This window comes from Oreochromis niloticus, linkage group LG13 (genome assembly GCF_001858045.2).
Source record: "Oreochromis niloticus isolate F11D_XX linkage group LG13, O_niloticus_UMD_NMBU, whole genome shotgun sequence".
Lineage (NCBI taxonomy): Eukaryota > Metazoa > Chordata > Actinopteri > Cichliformes > Cichlidae > Oreochromis > Oreochromis niloticus.
In genome coordinates, this window is record NC_031978.2 from 25,746,306 (window position 1) to 25,764,086 (window position 17,781).

At 39.2% G+C, this 17,781-nt stretch overlaps 3 protein-coding genes across 3 annotated transcripts; 2 read left to right on the forward strand and 1 right to left on the reverse strand.

The window, feature by feature from the left end:
• Nucleotides 1-932: 932 nt before the first annotated feature.
• On the forward strand, nucleotides 933-5,517 carry dennd10 (DENN domain containing 10). Its single transcript, XM_003441065.5, has 10 exons — nucleotides 933-1,116; nucleotides 1,202-1,256; nucleotides 1,559-1,755; nucleotides 1,864-1,943; nucleotides 2,026-2,174; nucleotides 3,878-3,989; nucleotides 4,072-4,172; nucleotides 4,297-4,404; nucleotides 4,478-4,572; nucleotides 4,658-5,517. Exons 2-10 carry the CDS (start codon nucleotides 1,211-1,213, stop codon nucleotides 4,823-4,825), a joined length of 1,056 nt encoding a protein of 351 aa, XP_003441113.1. The 5' UTR covers nucleotides 933-1,116; nucleotides 1,202-1,210; the 3' UTR covers nucleotides 4,826-5,517.
• A 160-nt stretch (nucleotides 5,518-5,677) lies between these two features.
• On the reverse strand, nucleotides 5,678-9,925 carry sfxn4 (sideroflexin 4). Its single transcript, XM_003441232.5, has 14 exons — nucleotides 9,730-9,925; nucleotides 9,567-9,632; nucleotides 9,425-9,481; nucleotides 9,306-9,332; nucleotides 9,125-9,179; nucleotides 7,706-7,731; nucleotides 7,570-7,623; nucleotides 7,420-7,482; nucleotides 7,206-7,280; nucleotides 7,022-7,112; nucleotides 6,585-6,700; nucleotides 6,418-6,503; nucleotides 6,224-6,341; nucleotides 5,678-6,144 (listed from the first exon to the last, which is right to left on the reverse strand). The coding sequence occupies exons 1-14, from the start codon at nucleotides 9,766-9,768 to the stop codon at nucleotides 6,067-6,069; spliced, it is 951 nt and encodes a 316-aa protein (XP_003441280.1). The 5' UTR covers nucleotides 9,769-9,925; the 3' UTR covers nucleotides 5,678-6,066.
• Nucleotides 9,926-10,208: 283 nt separating this feature from the next.
• Nucleotides 10,209-17,729, forward strand: prdx3 (peroxiredoxin 3). Its single transcript, XM_003441068.5, has 7 exons — nucleotides 10,209-10,377; nucleotides 14,549-14,660; nucleotides 15,619-15,760; nucleotides 15,907-16,042; nucleotides 16,288-16,391; nucleotides 17,256-17,421; nucleotides 17,552-17,729. The coding sequence occupies exons 1-7, from the start codon at nucleotides 10,342-10,344 to the stop codon at nucleotides 17,600-17,602; spliced, it is 747 nt and encodes a 248-aa protein (XP_003441116.1). The 5' UTR covers nucleotides 10,209-10,341; the 3' UTR covers nucleotides 17,603-17,729.
• Nucleotides 17,730-17,781: the final 52 nt, after the last annotated feature.

The following is a 17,781-nucleotide window of genomic DNA, read 5'->3' on the forward strand; positions in this document are numbered from 1 at the left end:
GCGTTAGCACCAGTGGCCGTCTGAAGTCACTGGTCCATTTTAGAACGTAGAATAGCAACGCAAAATCTAAACTTCCCAAGTGAGGGCTTTAAACAAACCTGGCAACTCTGATGGTATAAGGTTCCCGTATGTGCTCTCCCCAATGGTACCTTCAAGTACTACTCAGAAAAAAGTTAATTCAAAAAAGATCAATTCAATCAATGCGGATATGATCAAAGAAAAGCCACACAACCTCTGTCAAAACCTGATTTAAACCATGCTACTAGCCTAGAAGAATGAGCAACAATTTCCACAGCAGGTTTATTTCGTGTGTATTTTATTTTCATCTGTATATATCCTTTGTAATATAGAGGTTGAGAGACTTTGTCTGAATAGATAAAAGAGTGTCTGTTTATTTAAGAGTGTGAAATAAGATAAGATAGAGCCCAGTTTATCCACAGAGTTCGTAAATCCCCGTGTATAGGTAGCAAAGAGTAAACACAACCAATGAAACAATGAAACAATAGCTTAACAAAGTCGAATAACTCAGTAAAACGGAATATGACAAAATTAAAAGTAGCTCAATAAGTAACATAAAAAATAAATGATCATTTAAAGCTAAATACAATACAATTATTAGCTGGATAATTATAATTATTATGTTAGAGAATGTGCTCCACTGCCTGTCCAATATTGCCACTTACAGTACAGAATACATTCTTAAAAGCAATCTTGATTTTACTTTGACTGTTTTACTTTCAAAAACATATATCTGTGCTACAGATTACGTGAAAACACAGACTTTTCTATCACATCCTAATGTGAAACGCTAAGGGTTCATAAAATTTCAAATTTATATTTTCCTGCCGTCCGTGAATATGACTTGCATTTTATGAGCTACCATGAACGCACCGTTACGGCTGCTGCGATTGGCTGTGAGCTGCGTGGCTCCTCCCTGCACAGCCCTCCTGTCCCGGAAGAGGGAAGCAGCTTCCCAGAGAGAGAGAGAGGAAATGTCTGTTGACAGCAGCAGAAATCATCTGAATCAGACTGCTGGCAAGTTTTAGCCCACTTTCTGTCACATTAAACCCATCCAGCATCGCTCTCTGGCATTCTGATCTCGCATGAGCTCTCAAGGTAACTTTCCTGTTACATCTATGTCCGCAGAAAAAGACGGCCGGTGGCTGCTCTCCAGTTAACTTGTGCTTATGAACTGTTTCAGGTATGGAATATGGCAACGACTGAAACGCAGTTTATGTTAAGCGTGGGATTAATCGGTAAGTTTCAGTTCGTAGGTCGTTCTTTTGTCTTTTTTTTTAAAGCGAAGTCGGCGTCTCAGATCCGCTGAACATGCAGGGCAATCACATGATACTACTGTGATCCGAGAATGTCCCCTCACTAGTTTATTGCTCCTGCATGTTCAAACTGAATGGCTCTGGATGGGTTCCTGAGCGCATCCAGAAACCTTGTTATTGGTATTGATGCTCTTAGAAGACCCTGAAAGTCCAGTCTGAATGCATTTCTTTCTCCTGACATGAATTAGGAGTCATACATGTTGCTTTTATTTCCCCTCCTTCAGAGAAAGATGTGAATGGAGACACTTTGTGGGTGTGGTGCTATCCATCTGTGGGCGACGAACTAAGGGAAGTCCTGCTCAGCAAGTGCTGCCTGACACACGATGGCCGTGACTTTCACACCTTTGTGTTTGGTCAGTTCTGTCGTACCTGGTATTACATTACTACAATGGAAGTACAGGAGCCGACAGCACTAAACAAGGTAAGGTGTCTTTATCCAGGCATTAGCTTCATCCTTTTTGTCACATATAATATCTTCATCCCTCCATAGATGAGCATTTCTTTAATGTCTCTCTTTCTCCTCGTCAAGGTCACTCATTTTTCAGTAGTTGTTACAGCAAAAGACTTCAACCCTGAGAAATATGCTGCACTCAGTAGAATACTCTGCAGGTGACAGCCTTTATGAATATGAAGCATCACCTTATGTCTTTGTGCTTTGGGCTGAAGTCACACAGTTACATTTATTTCTCAGGATGTATGTCAAACACGGAAGTCCGGTGAAAATGATGGAAGCCTACATCACCGTCCTCACCAAAGGAATCTGTCAGAGTGACGAAAACGGCTCGTTTCTCATTAAGGACTACGATGTTCGGAAAGCCTACTTGGCAGGTTCAGTCAAAGGTAGGACTTCACATTTGTTAAGAGGAACATGTAAAAATACTGAACACCTTTCCCTGACTTTCCTGTGTACACAAATCTACTATTTAAAATTTTTGTTATTTGTTTCATTTGTTTTATTGTGGCCAAACACTGTTTGAACTTTTTAAAAGCAAAGAATTCATGCTTTTTAGCTCTTATTAGAAACCCCCACTGTTACTGGAGGTTTTTAGGAAGTAAAACAAAAAAAATCCAGTGTTAACATATCAGGGTCAGCTAATATTTCACATGAAAATGAAAGTTTTCTTACAACTCTATGCAGTCCTGACAAAATCTAATAAACTTACTGCTTTAATAAGAGGGTACCCAGGTGCTGCTAATCAAATGTACTTGATTAATTTATCATTGTTAAGTGTGAGAACCTCTATAAAAGCAGAAGTTTTGTCAGTTTGCTGGTCTGGAGCATTGAGGCATGTGTTAACACAATACCACAATCCTTCCAGAAGTGCACGTTGCAGCAAATCCATCCCAGTGTCAGACCAATCACTGCTCAGAGAAATCGCAAAAAACACAAGAGCTACGTCTCAGACTCTACAGCCATAGTTAGAATATTAAATACTGACATTCATGGAAGAACAATCATAAAAAGACAGAACAAGGATGGCTTTGGGAGGGTTACCAGAAGAAAGACTCTTTTTTGGGGGGGGGGTTAAAAAAATAAAGAAATAAAATAATAATCATTAAAAAAGAACACAGGAACACATTTTAGGTTTGCAAAGAACAAAACTTATGGAACAGTATCCTTTGGACAGATGACAATAAAGTGGAGATGTTTGGCCATGATGCAGCTACCAACACCTCATACCAACTGTCAAGCATGGAGGTGGATGGGTGATGATTTGGACTAGTTTTGCTGCCACAGGGTCCTGAGCACCTTACAGTCATTGAGTCGACCAGAGTTCCCCTGTATACCAAAGTACCAAAGAGGCCCATCTGTCTGATAGCTGAAGTTTTCCTTAAAAGAGCTGTGCATAAATGACTGACTGTAAAACGTCAATGAACTGAAGCTATGTTGTAAAGAAGATTGGGCCAAAATGCCTCTACAGTGATGTTGAGACTGATGAAATCGGAGAGAAAATTATGAGTTTATGTTATTGCTGTTTAAAGTGGTCCCACGAGCTACTGAATGATGAGGTGTACTTAATCCTGTCTCCCTACAGTCACGTGAAAACGTTTTTTACACGGGCATATACATATATAGTGAGATATACTATAAAGGAAAAACGATGGGGTTGTCATTTATTAAATTTGAAGTTATAAATTTCATAAACTAGAAACCAGCAATTTATTGTGACAACTGCACCACTGTTTGCTCAGCTGTGATGCTACTCTGCTACTCGTGCAGCAGATGGTGCTCAGCGTGCTGGAAACAATGGAGCCGGAGTCATAATCATGGACAAAATACACGATGACACCATTTATATATCATCTCAAGCAACTATTTCTGCATTAAGTAGTGTAAAAAATATGGGATAGCAATAAATGAATTACTGGGGACGGCAGGAAAACATTATGCAAACGCAGTTTGGCATCTAGGTAATTATTATATCCATTTTTAATTGATGTACAGCTTTTTTAATTAATTCATTGAACATTTTAAAATGTTAGCTGTTAGTGGAAAAAGTCACAAGATCTCAAATCTTCGACCGTGTTTTTGCTCGTCTCAGATGTGGTGTCTCAGTTCGGGATGGAGACCATCATCCTGTATACAGCCCTGATGCTGAAGAAGAGGATTGTTGTCCATCACCCTCGGATTGAAGCGTTGTTGGAGTTCACGAGGTGAATTTAAGACTTTCATAATCATTTTATAGTGGACATAATTGTCTCGTGTGGGTAACTCTTTTCTCTGTTTGTCTCTCAGAGTTCTGCCGGCTTTCGTGTGGCACAGGAAAGACTGGTCCATCCTCCACCCGTACGTCCACCTGAGTGATGCTGAACTGGAGGATTTAAAGAAATGCCCCGGTGAGGCTGCCTACTGGTTTATCTCTCTAATTAACAGAAAACTCATCACGCAGCTTAGCAACTATCTGCACTGCCATGACTGGGGTGAATTATTAATGCTCCAATATGTTTGCTTCCTCTACAGGATACATAGCAGGGTTTGTAAATCCGGAAGTGAGCAACAGAACGGATTTGTTTGATGTGTTTGTGAACCTCCCAGACAGCACCATCACAGTATCCCAGAGTGCTAAAGGTAGCATGTGTTCAAAGAGAGAGCAATATGTTGCTTTGATTCTCTCAGACTGATGCTGAGTCTCTCACAACAGAAGCCATGGCTATGGGGAAGTTGCACAAGGACGTCGGCCAACTCATCGTGGAGTCTGCGGAGGACACGGAGAAGTCAGACAGTCAGGTGATCAAGGTAAGGATGTAGTTAAAAACACAGGACAGGAAAGCGCCAGCTGTAAGAAACCTAGTCTTAAATCTAATGTGTCCCTCATCTGCAGGACATTTCTGTCAAGACTAAAGAGATCCTCGCTAACCTGGTTGCTCTTGCTGATGAGTGTGAAGACTCTAAAATCACACTGGAAGGTTTAAAGCAGCGTCATTTCCCTCCAGCGACGGAGAACTTCCTCTTTCATTTGGCGGCTGCAGAGCAGCTCTTGAGGATATAAACCTGTTTTCAAACACTCTACTGCAGGTTACCATCTGCAGCATGGACTCACTGTTGGGATCATTACGGTTTTTGTTTTTATAAATGTCACACTGTTAATACAATGAAGAAAAGTGTCCCTAGCATCAGATTTTATGGTGCACTGCTTATCTAATACATCAGTGGACTCGCACACCAATAATGGGAGCAATGAAAGGATTAGTTTGGTGATATTTAATGTTTTTTTAGCAGAAACTAAATTAATCTACAGCTCGAGTCGTTAAAAATATCAACACACAATGTGAACATACTGGCTGCTGTTTGAGTTTTTGTGTAATCTGAAACAATGGTCTTTATGTGGGATTTGCTGAAAAATGTAAAACAATGCAAAGTTTATCACTTAACAGTAACAGGTATGAGTGAAAAAGCGCCACAGCTGTTGACTTGGAGGTTGTAGAGCAGAAACAACTAGCAGTGATTTTCCAGCAGAGCGTTTTCCTACACGTTAGCTTCCTGTTCACGGTGCAACGCAGCAACTCCAAATGTCACAAATCTTGTTCGTGGCTGGGTACTCACTTTGTACTGTCACATGTGTGTGCAGATTTTGCAGTTACCGATTTAGCCGATAGAAACTTTGCTGTACGGGGAAATCAGATTACAAGTGTAGCAGACACTGCACAACTTGTAGATTCTTTTTTTTTTCTTTTAAAGGAATGTCACATTTTCTATTTTACTAACAGCATTAGCACCACGCACAACTGAAACAGAAGTAAACTGTTGTGCGGTGGAGATTTTTCAGAGTTACTAACAGCTTCCACTTCAGTCTTGAGCTGATTAAATAACAATTAATGCTTCCATGCCCACACTGACTCACTTGTATTTAATTACACGTCTTATTTTCCAAGCTCTCTTTTTTTTTTTCTCCACTCTTCTAAATCTGTGTCGTTAGCGCCATTGTTGTACTGTTGAATCCATTTTTCACCACATTGCAGTATTTCAGGTGGGGGTAACACATAGGCTCGTGCAACTTTGAAAATATATTTTCATGAAAATGTGTAATATTTGCTATATCTATAAATCCAACTAATACTCAAAGTGAAATAAATTTCTATCAGAAAGTACACTGTTGCTTGAAATAAACTCTTTATTTTGGGGTGTGTGGGGGGGACGTGTGTGGTGTGGGGTTGTTCCTGTCACGCTCTCTGCAGTTTGTGAAACATGTGTCAGTGGATTGTGTGTCTTCTATCTATATAAAGCTGCTTTTCAGAGTCCTCTGTGGTAGAATAAGTGTCTCCCAACTGCTGCAGCCTGCAGCTCCTCCTCCAACTGCTCCCTCTTTATCTGCAAAACAAGGTCAGTGTCAACCAAGTTCAAGAAAGCAAAACAAAACCTGAGAGCAGAGGAGGACCCCGACTCTTACCGTTCCCAGCTGTGGAAAGAGACTGAATGAAACGGGAATCATCAGGCCAAGGACGAGCGCGGTGCTTATGTGTCGGAGAGGAGCGACAAGCAGAGAGTTCCTCTGGAAAGGTCTCACCCTGTAAAGAAAAATCTATTCGGTCAAACCTGATTTTATTCGGAGGGTGTTAAAGACAGCTTTAACAAAAGGCTGACCTTTTCATGAGTAGCACCAGCAGATTAGGAACGGTGGCGGTCATACCGAACAGTGCCGCTCTTGACAAGGCAGTCTCCCACACAGCCTTACAAAAAAGGAAGGATCGTTAGTAAATCAAGATTTCACTGAAATTACTGATTTTTCTTTTTTTTAAATTTAAAAATACCTTTTCTCCTGCTGCTTTAGACACGCCAACAGGATTTCCATTGTGATCAAACACTTGGATGCCAGTTTCTGACTCCTCACTTCGGACAGTTAACACATTGAAGAAGGCCAGAGTAGCTGAGGAGAGTAAAACAGCATTACAGCGCTGAAACTATGCTAGTTCATTTGCTCTTTTAGGGTACCAATAGGCTCAGGCTTCATTTTTTTCCTATTATCCCTGATATGGTCAAGCATAGCAGCTTGTTTCAGACAGAGGGTCTGCTCCAAAGCTCAGTGTAAAATAAATAAGGATTATTCTGAACTGTAAATCATGCAAAGCTACTCTAGTAGAAACCTAAAATGCAAAATGGAAACTTTAAATACCATGTCTGCATTGGGATGATTTCTACTGTATGAGTCTCCGCAATACTATTTATGCATTCAGCACACAGAACTTACCTGAGAGAGGGATTGGTAATATTGACCTAAAGAAAGTCTGCACTGCTGAGCTTCTTAAACCTAGTCTGTTGATAAAAATCTGAGGGAGGGCCTGAAACAGAAGATACAAAATAACAATGACTGAAAAACCAAAAGTTTACTTGAGGCATTACAGTTACGATTTCCATAATCAAAATGTACACACCCCTGCACATGTCGTATAAGAGACTGTACCAGTGATCAACAGAAGCTGCTTCAGAGAAATGTTGTACCCCTGGTGCTGAGAGATAAGTGCAGAAACAGAGGGAGGGCTCGAGATTAGAGAAAGGACACTTAAAAAATGATTGAAGTAAATAGGAGCTATATGGTCACACAATCAGCTCATAAATGAATCTATAGGCCTGATCTAAACACATTACCTGCTCTGATGAAGAATTTCTGTTTGCATAATTGAACCCAGCACTGTAACTCTGCAGCAGAAACTGAAAGAGTGCAGTGGAATCTTTGCCATTAGTTACTTTGTTCATGTCTAATATACATTTATCAATCTGATCAATATGCTTTGTTACCTGCCAAAACAGAGCAGGTTTCACAGTGCTGTGTGGCAAAAGACTGGCAACAACCTGTGAAATTAAATAAATAAACTTCCTTTTGAAAAAAACAAAACATATACATATATATCCATGTAAAGGAGTAGACACCTACCAAAGGTCCTGATATAGGAAACAATGCTGAAAAGAAGCAGGTGGACATAAACTCATCAGAATCTCCTTCTGTAAAACTCTTTCAGCGATATACAGCACTGTGCAAAAGTCTTGAGCCACACCTTGTTTGTGTTTTTTTTTAAATATTTTTCTTGTAGGGAGACAGTTTATTTTATTATTTATAAGTGTTTTAAGTGGTTTTGAGGAATAGATCTGCAGGCTTTCTAAACGTCTTTCAAAGTTTTTCTCTGGACATCAGCTGCTTTTACAATAATTTTCTGTTCTTTCCTTGTACCCGACCATTTTCAGAGGACTGTGTTCTGAATCATTCATGCATAAAAGGACATTTAACTTAAGGGATGAACGACTGTTATGTGTAAACACGACAAACAGTCAAAAAGCTACCGCAGAGGAGGAGTATCTGAAAGGCATGAAAAAAATAAAATAAAATAAAATAAAAATAAAAGACCTGACACAGGAGCTGAGAGATGGATCTGACCTTTCAGTGGACCCATCTACTGCTCACCAAAGCCTCATCAGAAATGGTCTCAATGGGAGGTGGCTGTCAGGAAGTCATTATTAAGAAGGGGGAAACATGGGGATAAGACTGAGTTCATTTGAGTTCCACCCTGCAAACACACTGCTAGTGCAGTTAAAGCATACTTGGATAGAAAAAACAAACAAAAAACCACACAGTGGAACACTATCGGTCATGGATTGGCCTCCCCAGAGCCTGGACCTCAACATTATTGAAGCAGTGTAGGATCACCTTGACAGAGAACAGAAGAAAAGGCAGCCAACATCCAAAGAAGAGATTTGAATGTCCTTCATGAAGCCTGGAGAACTATTCCTGAAGACTACTTAAAGAAATCACAAGAAAGCTGCATGTTTTGAAATATTGTTGCATTCATTCCCCCCTTTCATTGCACAATATATAGATATGGACTGCTATTGTGTCCATTTACTTGGATTCTACTAGGGTAGCTTTCATTTAATTCACAGACATAATGGACCCTGGTGCAGCCCATCAATCTGACACAGGTTATTTTCATCCCATTCCTTCCCCTTCTTAAGCTCCTTTTCTTCTTCCTGAGCTGTTGGATCACGTAGGTTACTTATATATGTTATATATGTTAACCTTGCTATTTGAAACTTTGGTCATGTGTTATATGAGATAATGTTTTTCTTTGGAGATAAAATATGGAAAAGTCTAACAGGTCCATTTGAATGCTTCAGGAATACACATGGGGAAAAAACCCAGCCGAATGCTGTTTTTACTTAAAGGTGTCTATCTGGAAAGCCTGCAGCCTTTGTAGCATCTCTAACAACCGTTTAAATCTTTGTTATCACACATATAAAGTGATCACACAGCAAATGTATGTATGGAAACTTGTAAACAACACTTGTAAAGGTCTGTTACCTGGAGGGCGAAAAATTAGTGGAAGAGCAGCCCCAGAATCAGGGTGGACAGATGACTGTGGAGACAAAGTGGTCATCCTCTAAATCACATCTGCACAACATAGCTCTTTCCACTTAACAATACTTTAATAAGACTGATAGCGAGGAAATCTTAATTTAGGGTCATGTCTTGCAAGACTTACAAGTGAGATGGTCAGTGCAGCTTCATCCTAGTAGAGGAAATGAAAGAAAGAGAAGTAAAATAGCCTGCAGCAAGTTCACAGTGACCGCTGTGCACTTAGATCCTTCAACATAATCTGACCTTTTCATTTAATTTTTCTCCGCTTCCAAGGAGAGAGTGAGCCTTTTGTATCTCAGGCTGCGGGGAGCAGAATCACAAGGTAAACATCAGGTATTTTCCACTCATCCCATAATATCGGATCACTGCAGTGGCTGCTACTCACGTCAGAGGAGAGCAGGAGGGTTGGATTAAGGAGATTAACCCAGATCTTGATTCGACGGAGGAAAGACTGTAAAACAGGAAAAGTGTAGTCATGAAAAAGCATGAGAGAAAGTAATTCCATGGTAACTGTGAGAGCTGATGCTATGCATGCTGTGCACCGTTACCTGTCCCTCTGCTTTCCAGTACAACAGGTTAGGATCCATTAGAACAACGAGTACATTCACGTTTCATAAATTAAATCACTCACAGTGACACTATTACAGTACATGGCCTACAAGCATGCATTTGTCATGCTTTTGAGGTCAACTTCCAATTAGACTCGACTTCCGCCACCAATCACGTGTTCGCAGAGGTTTATGCTGCATTCAGGGATGTCGGATATATCAGGCGTCGCATTTTTTTTAAACTTCCTAGTGGCTTTCTGCTCAGCTTGTTCAACAGAGAGCACAACGACTCATTTAACATTTTTACGGTCAAACAAACAACATTTAAATTAAAAAGAAAACAATATCACGAAGCTTCGTGTTTCGCTCACTTAAAATATTTTTCTCTCAATATTACGAGCTGTACCTGAAAGTATCGTGACTTTAGCATTTTCTTTATGCGCCATAATTTGTCACAAAATACGTTTTATGGTCGGCGTATTCGATAAATTGAGCTAGCAAAATATTAATACAATTCATTTATTTTTTATATTTTTTCCTTCCAAGGACAGGTTGGAATTAAGCACGTGCGTAATAACCTGCTCAACCGTGCCTCCAGTGACATAATCCAAAATGGCAGCCACCATCGGAAAACTGCTCAGGACCTCTGTAAGTGCAATTTTATATAACGTTATTTCGCATTTGTTATTCGCGCTGTTGCACATAAGTCATTAGTCAGTGATGATAGCAGGTATTGATTAAAATAAATAAATAAATAAATGAAAAATTGTCCTCCGCATTTATGAGCTGCTGCACATTTGAATCTGAGCACCAACTGACACCGGTGTCAACCCGCGGCAATTGCGCAAGACTCGCTTCATAAGAAGAGCAATGAGTAGAGTTGTGGTTATACCAAACCAAAACCTTAAAAAATGACGTTCGTGTCTTATATAGAAATGTTAATTTCGCCATCTTGATGCATTGTGCTAGAATATTCTATGGTAAACAGGGTAAAAGTTATGAACTGAGTTCCCTTGCATTGAGATTTATAAAAAAAAAAAAAAAAAAAAAAAAAAGCTCGCTTGCAATTAATCTCATTAATTACACAAAGTCTTAAAGAAAGGAAGGCGGGAACACAGCAGAGGTTCAAATTCAGTATGATTATAATGACCACGTGTGGGCAAGTGCTGTGTTCACTTTGTAGGCCATGACTAATATAGATATATTATTATTATTATTTGTATGAATGGCAACAGCTGGGGCTGAATTGTGTTCAATATTAAGGCAGTTTAATTGCGTGGTTGAGCTGTTGTTGAATTTTATTCTGCAGTCCACATGCTTCAAGAGTCCCAGTTTTTACTTTAAAGCAGGGGTCCTCAATCTCAGTCCACGAGGGCCGGTGTCCCTGCAGGTTTTAGATCTCACCCTGGGTCAACACACCTGAATCACATGATTAGCTCATTACCAGGCCTCTGGAGAACTTCAAGACATGTTGAGAAGGTAATTTATCCATTTAAATCAGCTGTGATGGATCAAGGACACATCTAAAACCTGCAGGGACACCGGCCCTCTGGACTGAGATTGGGGACCCCTGCTTTAAAGGTACGGTGTATAAAATCTCACCACTAGATGTCAGTAGATCCTGCTTTCCAACCCCTCCCAATATAAGTGCATAATCCTAGCTATGTTGGACGCTGTAGGACAACCAACTCTGGCTGCTGTATATCTTAGTGACTGTTTATCTCAGTTGTCAGTATGTCTATGTCCATTTACTCTGGAGGAGGCTGTAAAACTTTGAAAGTAGTCTGAAACAAGTCGATTAGTCAGTGAAGCTCAATTCTATTTGAAAGCGATACTGACGCGAGTTGTTGAGAATATCCTGAACCTTTATGTCAGCAAGCACCGATGTTTTTGCTGCAGTTAGCCATCATTAGTGTAACTTTCTTTGGAGTGGATGTAACATTGTTGGACTGACATTTAGCGAATAAACTTCCATACAATGTGAGAATGTAATCAACATATTTATCAGATGGAACTCGAGCTGGCATAATGTTGGCTTATGACCAGCTGTTGTTGTTTTAGCCGGCTCATTATCAGACGTTTGTTTGCATGTCTAACCTGCTGAAAATAAGTAATTGAAACAATATTGGGAGTAAATAAGCACTTTTTTGTGTTAGAGCCCTGACAGGTTAGGTGAAGAGGAAGATGAGGTGGAAATGAGTGAAGAGAAAGAGATGCTGAAAAAAGAAACATGCTAATGCTAAATGGTCATGTATAATTTGAAAGAACTATTTGTCATCTTTAAATTAAAACTTAATTATAAGCCCTTACTGTATATATAGCATGTCTCTTTCATAAAGGTTTTACTTATTTTTATTTAAATAGACTAATTGTAATGAGCAAAATGTGGCTTAAATGTTACAGCTGGATGACAGTGTTCAGTGAGAGCATATTAGTGTAGTTCCCTAGTAGTGCAATGTTACGGTCCCCACCCTTTCCATCAGTCTACAGGTTTAACAACTCTTACAGCATAAAACTTGCACAGTCAGTAACATTTGGCACATGGCAGACATTAGCATTAACAACGATGACCCTCTATCTCCCGTGGTGTAAATCTATTTTTGCTTTGTCTTTTTTGGTCTTTTTTTTTTCTTAAATATGGTTTATATGTAAGAGTTGGTGCTGGTGGGGATGAGGGTCCCTTTCTAGAAGCCTCAGCCACTGTTTGCTGTCCGACTCATTAGAATACCTTCCACATGTTGTTCTTCTACACACAAATCAATTTATGTGCAGTCTTCAAAAAAAGGAAACCATACAGAAAAGTTTCAGACACATCATAGTGGTTGATTCTTTGCATGCTGTAAACCAGGGATGTCAAACTAATCTTACATCATGAGCCACATACAGTCCACTTTGATCTTACATGGGCCAGACCAAAGAAACTCCTCTTTTACAGTTTAAAGAAGTTTAACTAAAAATTTACAGTGCAAAGATATTTTTTTCCACATGATAAAGCTTTTTTTTTTTTTTTTTAAATTTCTCTTTTTTTGTAGCAAGTGAAACGAAATGAAAGAAATCTGTCAGCACAACTTTTTGGGCTTAAATTGTAAAAAATAAATGTTGAAAATCACATTAAAATTGTTGTAGATCATTGCCTAGACTGCCCTGTAATTATAATACAAAGTTTTTGTTAATTTATAAAAAATGTCTTCTTTGTTTGTTTGTTTCTGTGGACCCATTGTAAATAAAGACATTTATCTATAGGGTCATTTAATTTTGTATCCTTTACTCAAGTAACAGAGGTTAATTACGCAATGTCTGTTACTTAAGTTGTAGTGTAAAAATCCAAAATGAATGTCATCACATTTTCCAAAGGTGCCTAGCAACCAGATTGGAGTCTTTGCTGGGTGTTATCTTTGACAGCCCGGCTGTAAACGGCTTTGTTATAGTGCCTTTTTCATAGGGATTGTTAGTGATGTACAGTAAATGAGTCACTGCAGGGGAACTGCCTGCATAGTTCAGAGTGCTAATGTGGTTTTATTCTAAGCTCATGATAAAGTCATTGAGGTCCAGTGATTGCTATCTCTGACTTTGATGCATTTATTATGAAAATGGTCAGGTTAAATGTAACACCAATAATGCCTAACGGGGATTTCAGTATTTGTAAAGATACAGACTTCTGCAGATGAGTGTCCTTCAGTATGAGCTTTGATATCAGTTATATGAATGAGGAAATAAAAACTGAGTGTCAGGGAGCTGCTCCAGGTGCAGCAGGAGGGGAGGAGTCAGAGAAACTCAGTGAAGAGGACAGGGCACTCGTTACTGTTACAGCAGAGCGCGAGGATTTCATGGACTAAAAATTCTAATTTTAGAAAGCCTTGTTGTGATTTATTTTTCCTTCTGTTAGCAACAGCACTTGCTGATATAAAATCCCTGCTGCAGTTTTGCCGTTTGGGAGCCAAAGCAAGTGGTTGACTTAGAAACTTTTAGAGGCAGTGTAGCCTCAGTTTCCTCCTATTTTTGGAAATTCTCTTTGATATCCCAGCTAAGCAATTCGTTCAACAAGTTTTGAATAAAAAATAATTTCTTACCTAAAGGTGGTGCGTGTTGATATGACAGAATCTCCGCACAAACACAGCGGGAATGTTTCCTCAAGCTACTCCAGAACACACTGTAGCCTACATATAACAGTAGTGTATCAAAAATAAATCCATTTAAATAATTCATAACCTACATTGGAAGAAAAGTCACTTTAAAAAGTTAAAGTGGCACATGCGTTTTTGAACTATTTATGGTGGCAGTGTATGTGCAGTAGGAACATTTAAGATGTGCTGCTCACATAAAGCACTTTCTGTATATAACATAGCAGTGGAATATCTCAGTGTGAGTATAGTAATTAAAGAATGAGCAGTACTCACAAAGACCTTGGTTTTGTTCAGTGTGGAGAAACTGTTGGTTTAGACCTTTAGTTTTATGAACTCAAATTCATTAAATAACCTCATTTTAAAAGGTTTCTTAACAAGGCTTGTTTAATGCTGGAGCATCTTGCTTTAAGCACCACCATCACCTTTGCTCACTAGATTCTCAAGTGGTACCAATGAAGGTAAACCATGAAAAACACGATTAGAGGACATTTTCCTTTCACGGAGGACAAATTCTTTCACTGGTTTGAACACTCTTGAATGGATCTGCAAGCTTGAAAGCATTGATACCTTTTCACATTCCAGTCCTCCTAAACCATTGTTGCAGTTTTGCAATAACTAAAAGGGCTAAATATCCTTCCAGAGTATAGATTATGGATTATTCATGTCATATTAATGTCTTTTTATTTATTTTTGAGGCGAGGGTTGCAGCAGGAGGGCTGAAAGTCGCGGCAGCCTGTCAGCATGGAGCCTGCGGGGCTGCAAGAGTCCTCACCGCTCCTGCACTCCAGAGATCCCGTTTCTCCACCAGTATGTACAGAACCAGAACACACAGCGTGCAGTCACATTATAATGAAACTGCCTGATTCAGCTCTGGCAGGATTTTTCAGTTTTCTAGAGATGGATGGATAGATGGATAGATATAGACCACACCATGAGTTAGTCAACTGATCAAATAACTTACAGATGAAATGAAGGAAGTTATTTGCTTCCCAGGATAAGATGATAACATTTTTCTCCCAATACTGTTTTTATCAATCTTATTCTGCAAAATGCAATATCGGGCAGTTTTATCAAATAGTTGGTTACAGTTGTACTTAAAAGGAAAAACTATAGTCATTATAATTAATTAATTAACTTTCCAGCAATATCAACAGTATCGTTATATTTGTGATCCTGCACATAAAATTGGCTAATATTGGCCTTACAGCATTGGTTAAATTCTGCTTAACTGTTCAGTTTTGTGGATATAAACTAAAAGAATTTGTTCAAATGTTAGCTTTGCTGTAATATTATGTTTATTACAGCAGTTATGGCAAAAAATACCCTTACTGTCATAAAATTGATGTGACAGAATGATTCGACTTTTTATTTCTGATTTTTCTTGAACTCGTATGACGGCTGAATTTTTCAGAACTTTGCAACTTTGTTTTCTTTAGATAACATTAATGTTCTTGCTCTGTGTACTTAAAATACACTGCAGCAAACAAAGGGGAGATCTATCTAGAAAACTAACTAAAATCATGTTTGATGTGTGTGTTTCACACTGCAAAAGCCTTGTTTTCCCACCCCCAACCCCACCCACCCATTACCAGATAAACAGTGTGGATGTTTGTATATCTGTGTCAAGCCAAACATTACCCAGATGACATTACAATAAATTTCTGTTTTATCCAGCATGCATCTTATAGTCAGTTATGAAGACTGTTGCATATCTTATGTTGATAAATAAATAATAAATAAAGAGAGTTTGACTTTGCTATATCAGGCGCTTCCAGATGGGCCCCTGCTGTCACCCAGCCTGCTCCTGCTTTTAAAGGGACAGCTGTCCACAATGGGGAGTTCAAGGACATGAGCCTCGCTGATTTCAAGGGCAAATACCTGGTCCTTTTCTTCTACCCACTGGATTTGTGAGTTTATATAAGAATAATTTTCAGATTTGCATGAGATGAAGAAGTGAATAAAATGTTGACATCAATGGCCTTAGATTTTCCAGTATTTCTGCAGATGTGCTATGATTTTTAATAAGTGCTTTTTATTTTTTGTTACACCACAGCACATTTGTGTGTCCGACAGAAATCATCGCATTCAGTGACAAGGCCAACGAGTTCCACGATGTCAACTGCGAGGTGGTCGGAGTGTCTGTGGACTCCCACTTTACCCACCTGGCATGGATCAACACGCCACGAAAGGTACATTCAGTGTAATAGTTATTCAGTAAGCGGCACACGGGGCAAGGTTCAGATCACTGTGTGTTCTCTATTCAGTCTTTGAAGTAGAACTTCAAGGAGCCTTTAGTAAATGACTGACCTCAGAGTGTGTTGTGCTTGCAGCACTTTGCAGTACTGTGAAATAATCTCAAAAGCTGTTATTTCAAGAACACTACTAGAAGCACTATGCAGCGTTTGTGTTCATGTATCTTTTTATGTTTTGTCAGGCTGGAGGCTTGGGAAATATCCACATCCCTCTGCTCTCAGATCTCAACAAGCAGATCTCCAGAGACTATGGTGTGCTGCTGGACGGTCCAGGAATTGCTCTGAGGTGAGTTCATTATGTGCTCTGAAACAAGTATCAGTCCACAGCTGCCTCACAGTACTAAAATAACAAACCAAAGACATAAAACACAAACCAGTAAAAATGTGCACAGCTGTAATAGGAACCCTAACAGAATCTGATAACATGCATCATGGGGCTAACATTATTATCTAGATTACCTTTTATAGAGCGTATTAAACAGTTTTTCTTTCATCCAGGAATGTCTCTGCCAGACTGTTTGTGTTTTTTAAAGTTATCCTCATGTCTTTTATTAAATTTTTATTTTACATGGTCAGTTTGTATAAAGGCTTTAAATGGTAAACGTCACACATTCACACCCAAAATAAAATTAGAAAAAGCTAATTTCAGGAGACCACAGAATACAGTAGTAGAAAACAGTGGATTTGAGATAAACTTAATTGGAGCACACTGAATACAGCTTTAATTTTTTTTAATGTCTGGAAAAGTGACTGTTATTGTTGATTTCAATACCCAGAGGACTGGGTATTTTTAATTTGAAGACAGGGAATATTACGCAACAGGCCTTAAAGTGTGTTTTCTCTCATTTGGTGGGTGTATCCAGACATATCACCAAGTGTTGCAATAGTGCCTGTAACTGGTCTTTTATGTAATTGCTCAATATTGAAGGGAGAACCTTCTAAAACTGCTTATAAGGTTGGGGAAACCTGCAGTCAGCTGAAACTGAAGAAGTCACTTGGATGAGTGACGAAATGTTTCTCCCACTGAAAACGCTACGTCCAGATGAACACAATCAACTTTTTGGGATTTCCTTACCTGGATGATTGAGCATGCATCAAGACCTTCTAACACTTGTTTAGAAAGATGCCTGATGTTTTTTACTTTTACTAGGGGACTCTTCATCATTGATCCAAATGGCGTGGTGAAGCACATGAGTGTGAACGACTTGCCCGTGGGCCGCTGTGTTGAAGAGACCCTTCGTCTGGTGAAGGCTTTCCAGTTTGTGGAGACTCACGGGGAGGTGTGTCCGGCCAGCTGGACCCCTCACTCCCCAACAGTGAGTACACCTGGGCAATGTGTTTCAGTCCATTCAAGACTATAACAGCTAATGTGGATTTTATACCATACACATTTTAATGAGCCTTTTTTCCCCTCCTTTCTTAATTTTTGTAATCTTTGTTTTTCAGATCAAACCAACACCAGAAGGATCCAAGGAGTACTTTGAAAAAGTCAACTGAACACTTCACAGCAGACTGAAGGCTGAAACATGGTACAAATTTAGAAATATACTCAGTTTACACTTTAGCATATGCATTTACTCATAACATCTGGATGCTCTAATAAACAAACGCTTTATAAACCACAGCTCTTTGTCTTGAATAATGCACCAGACCACAGAATAAAGTGGTCTTCATAT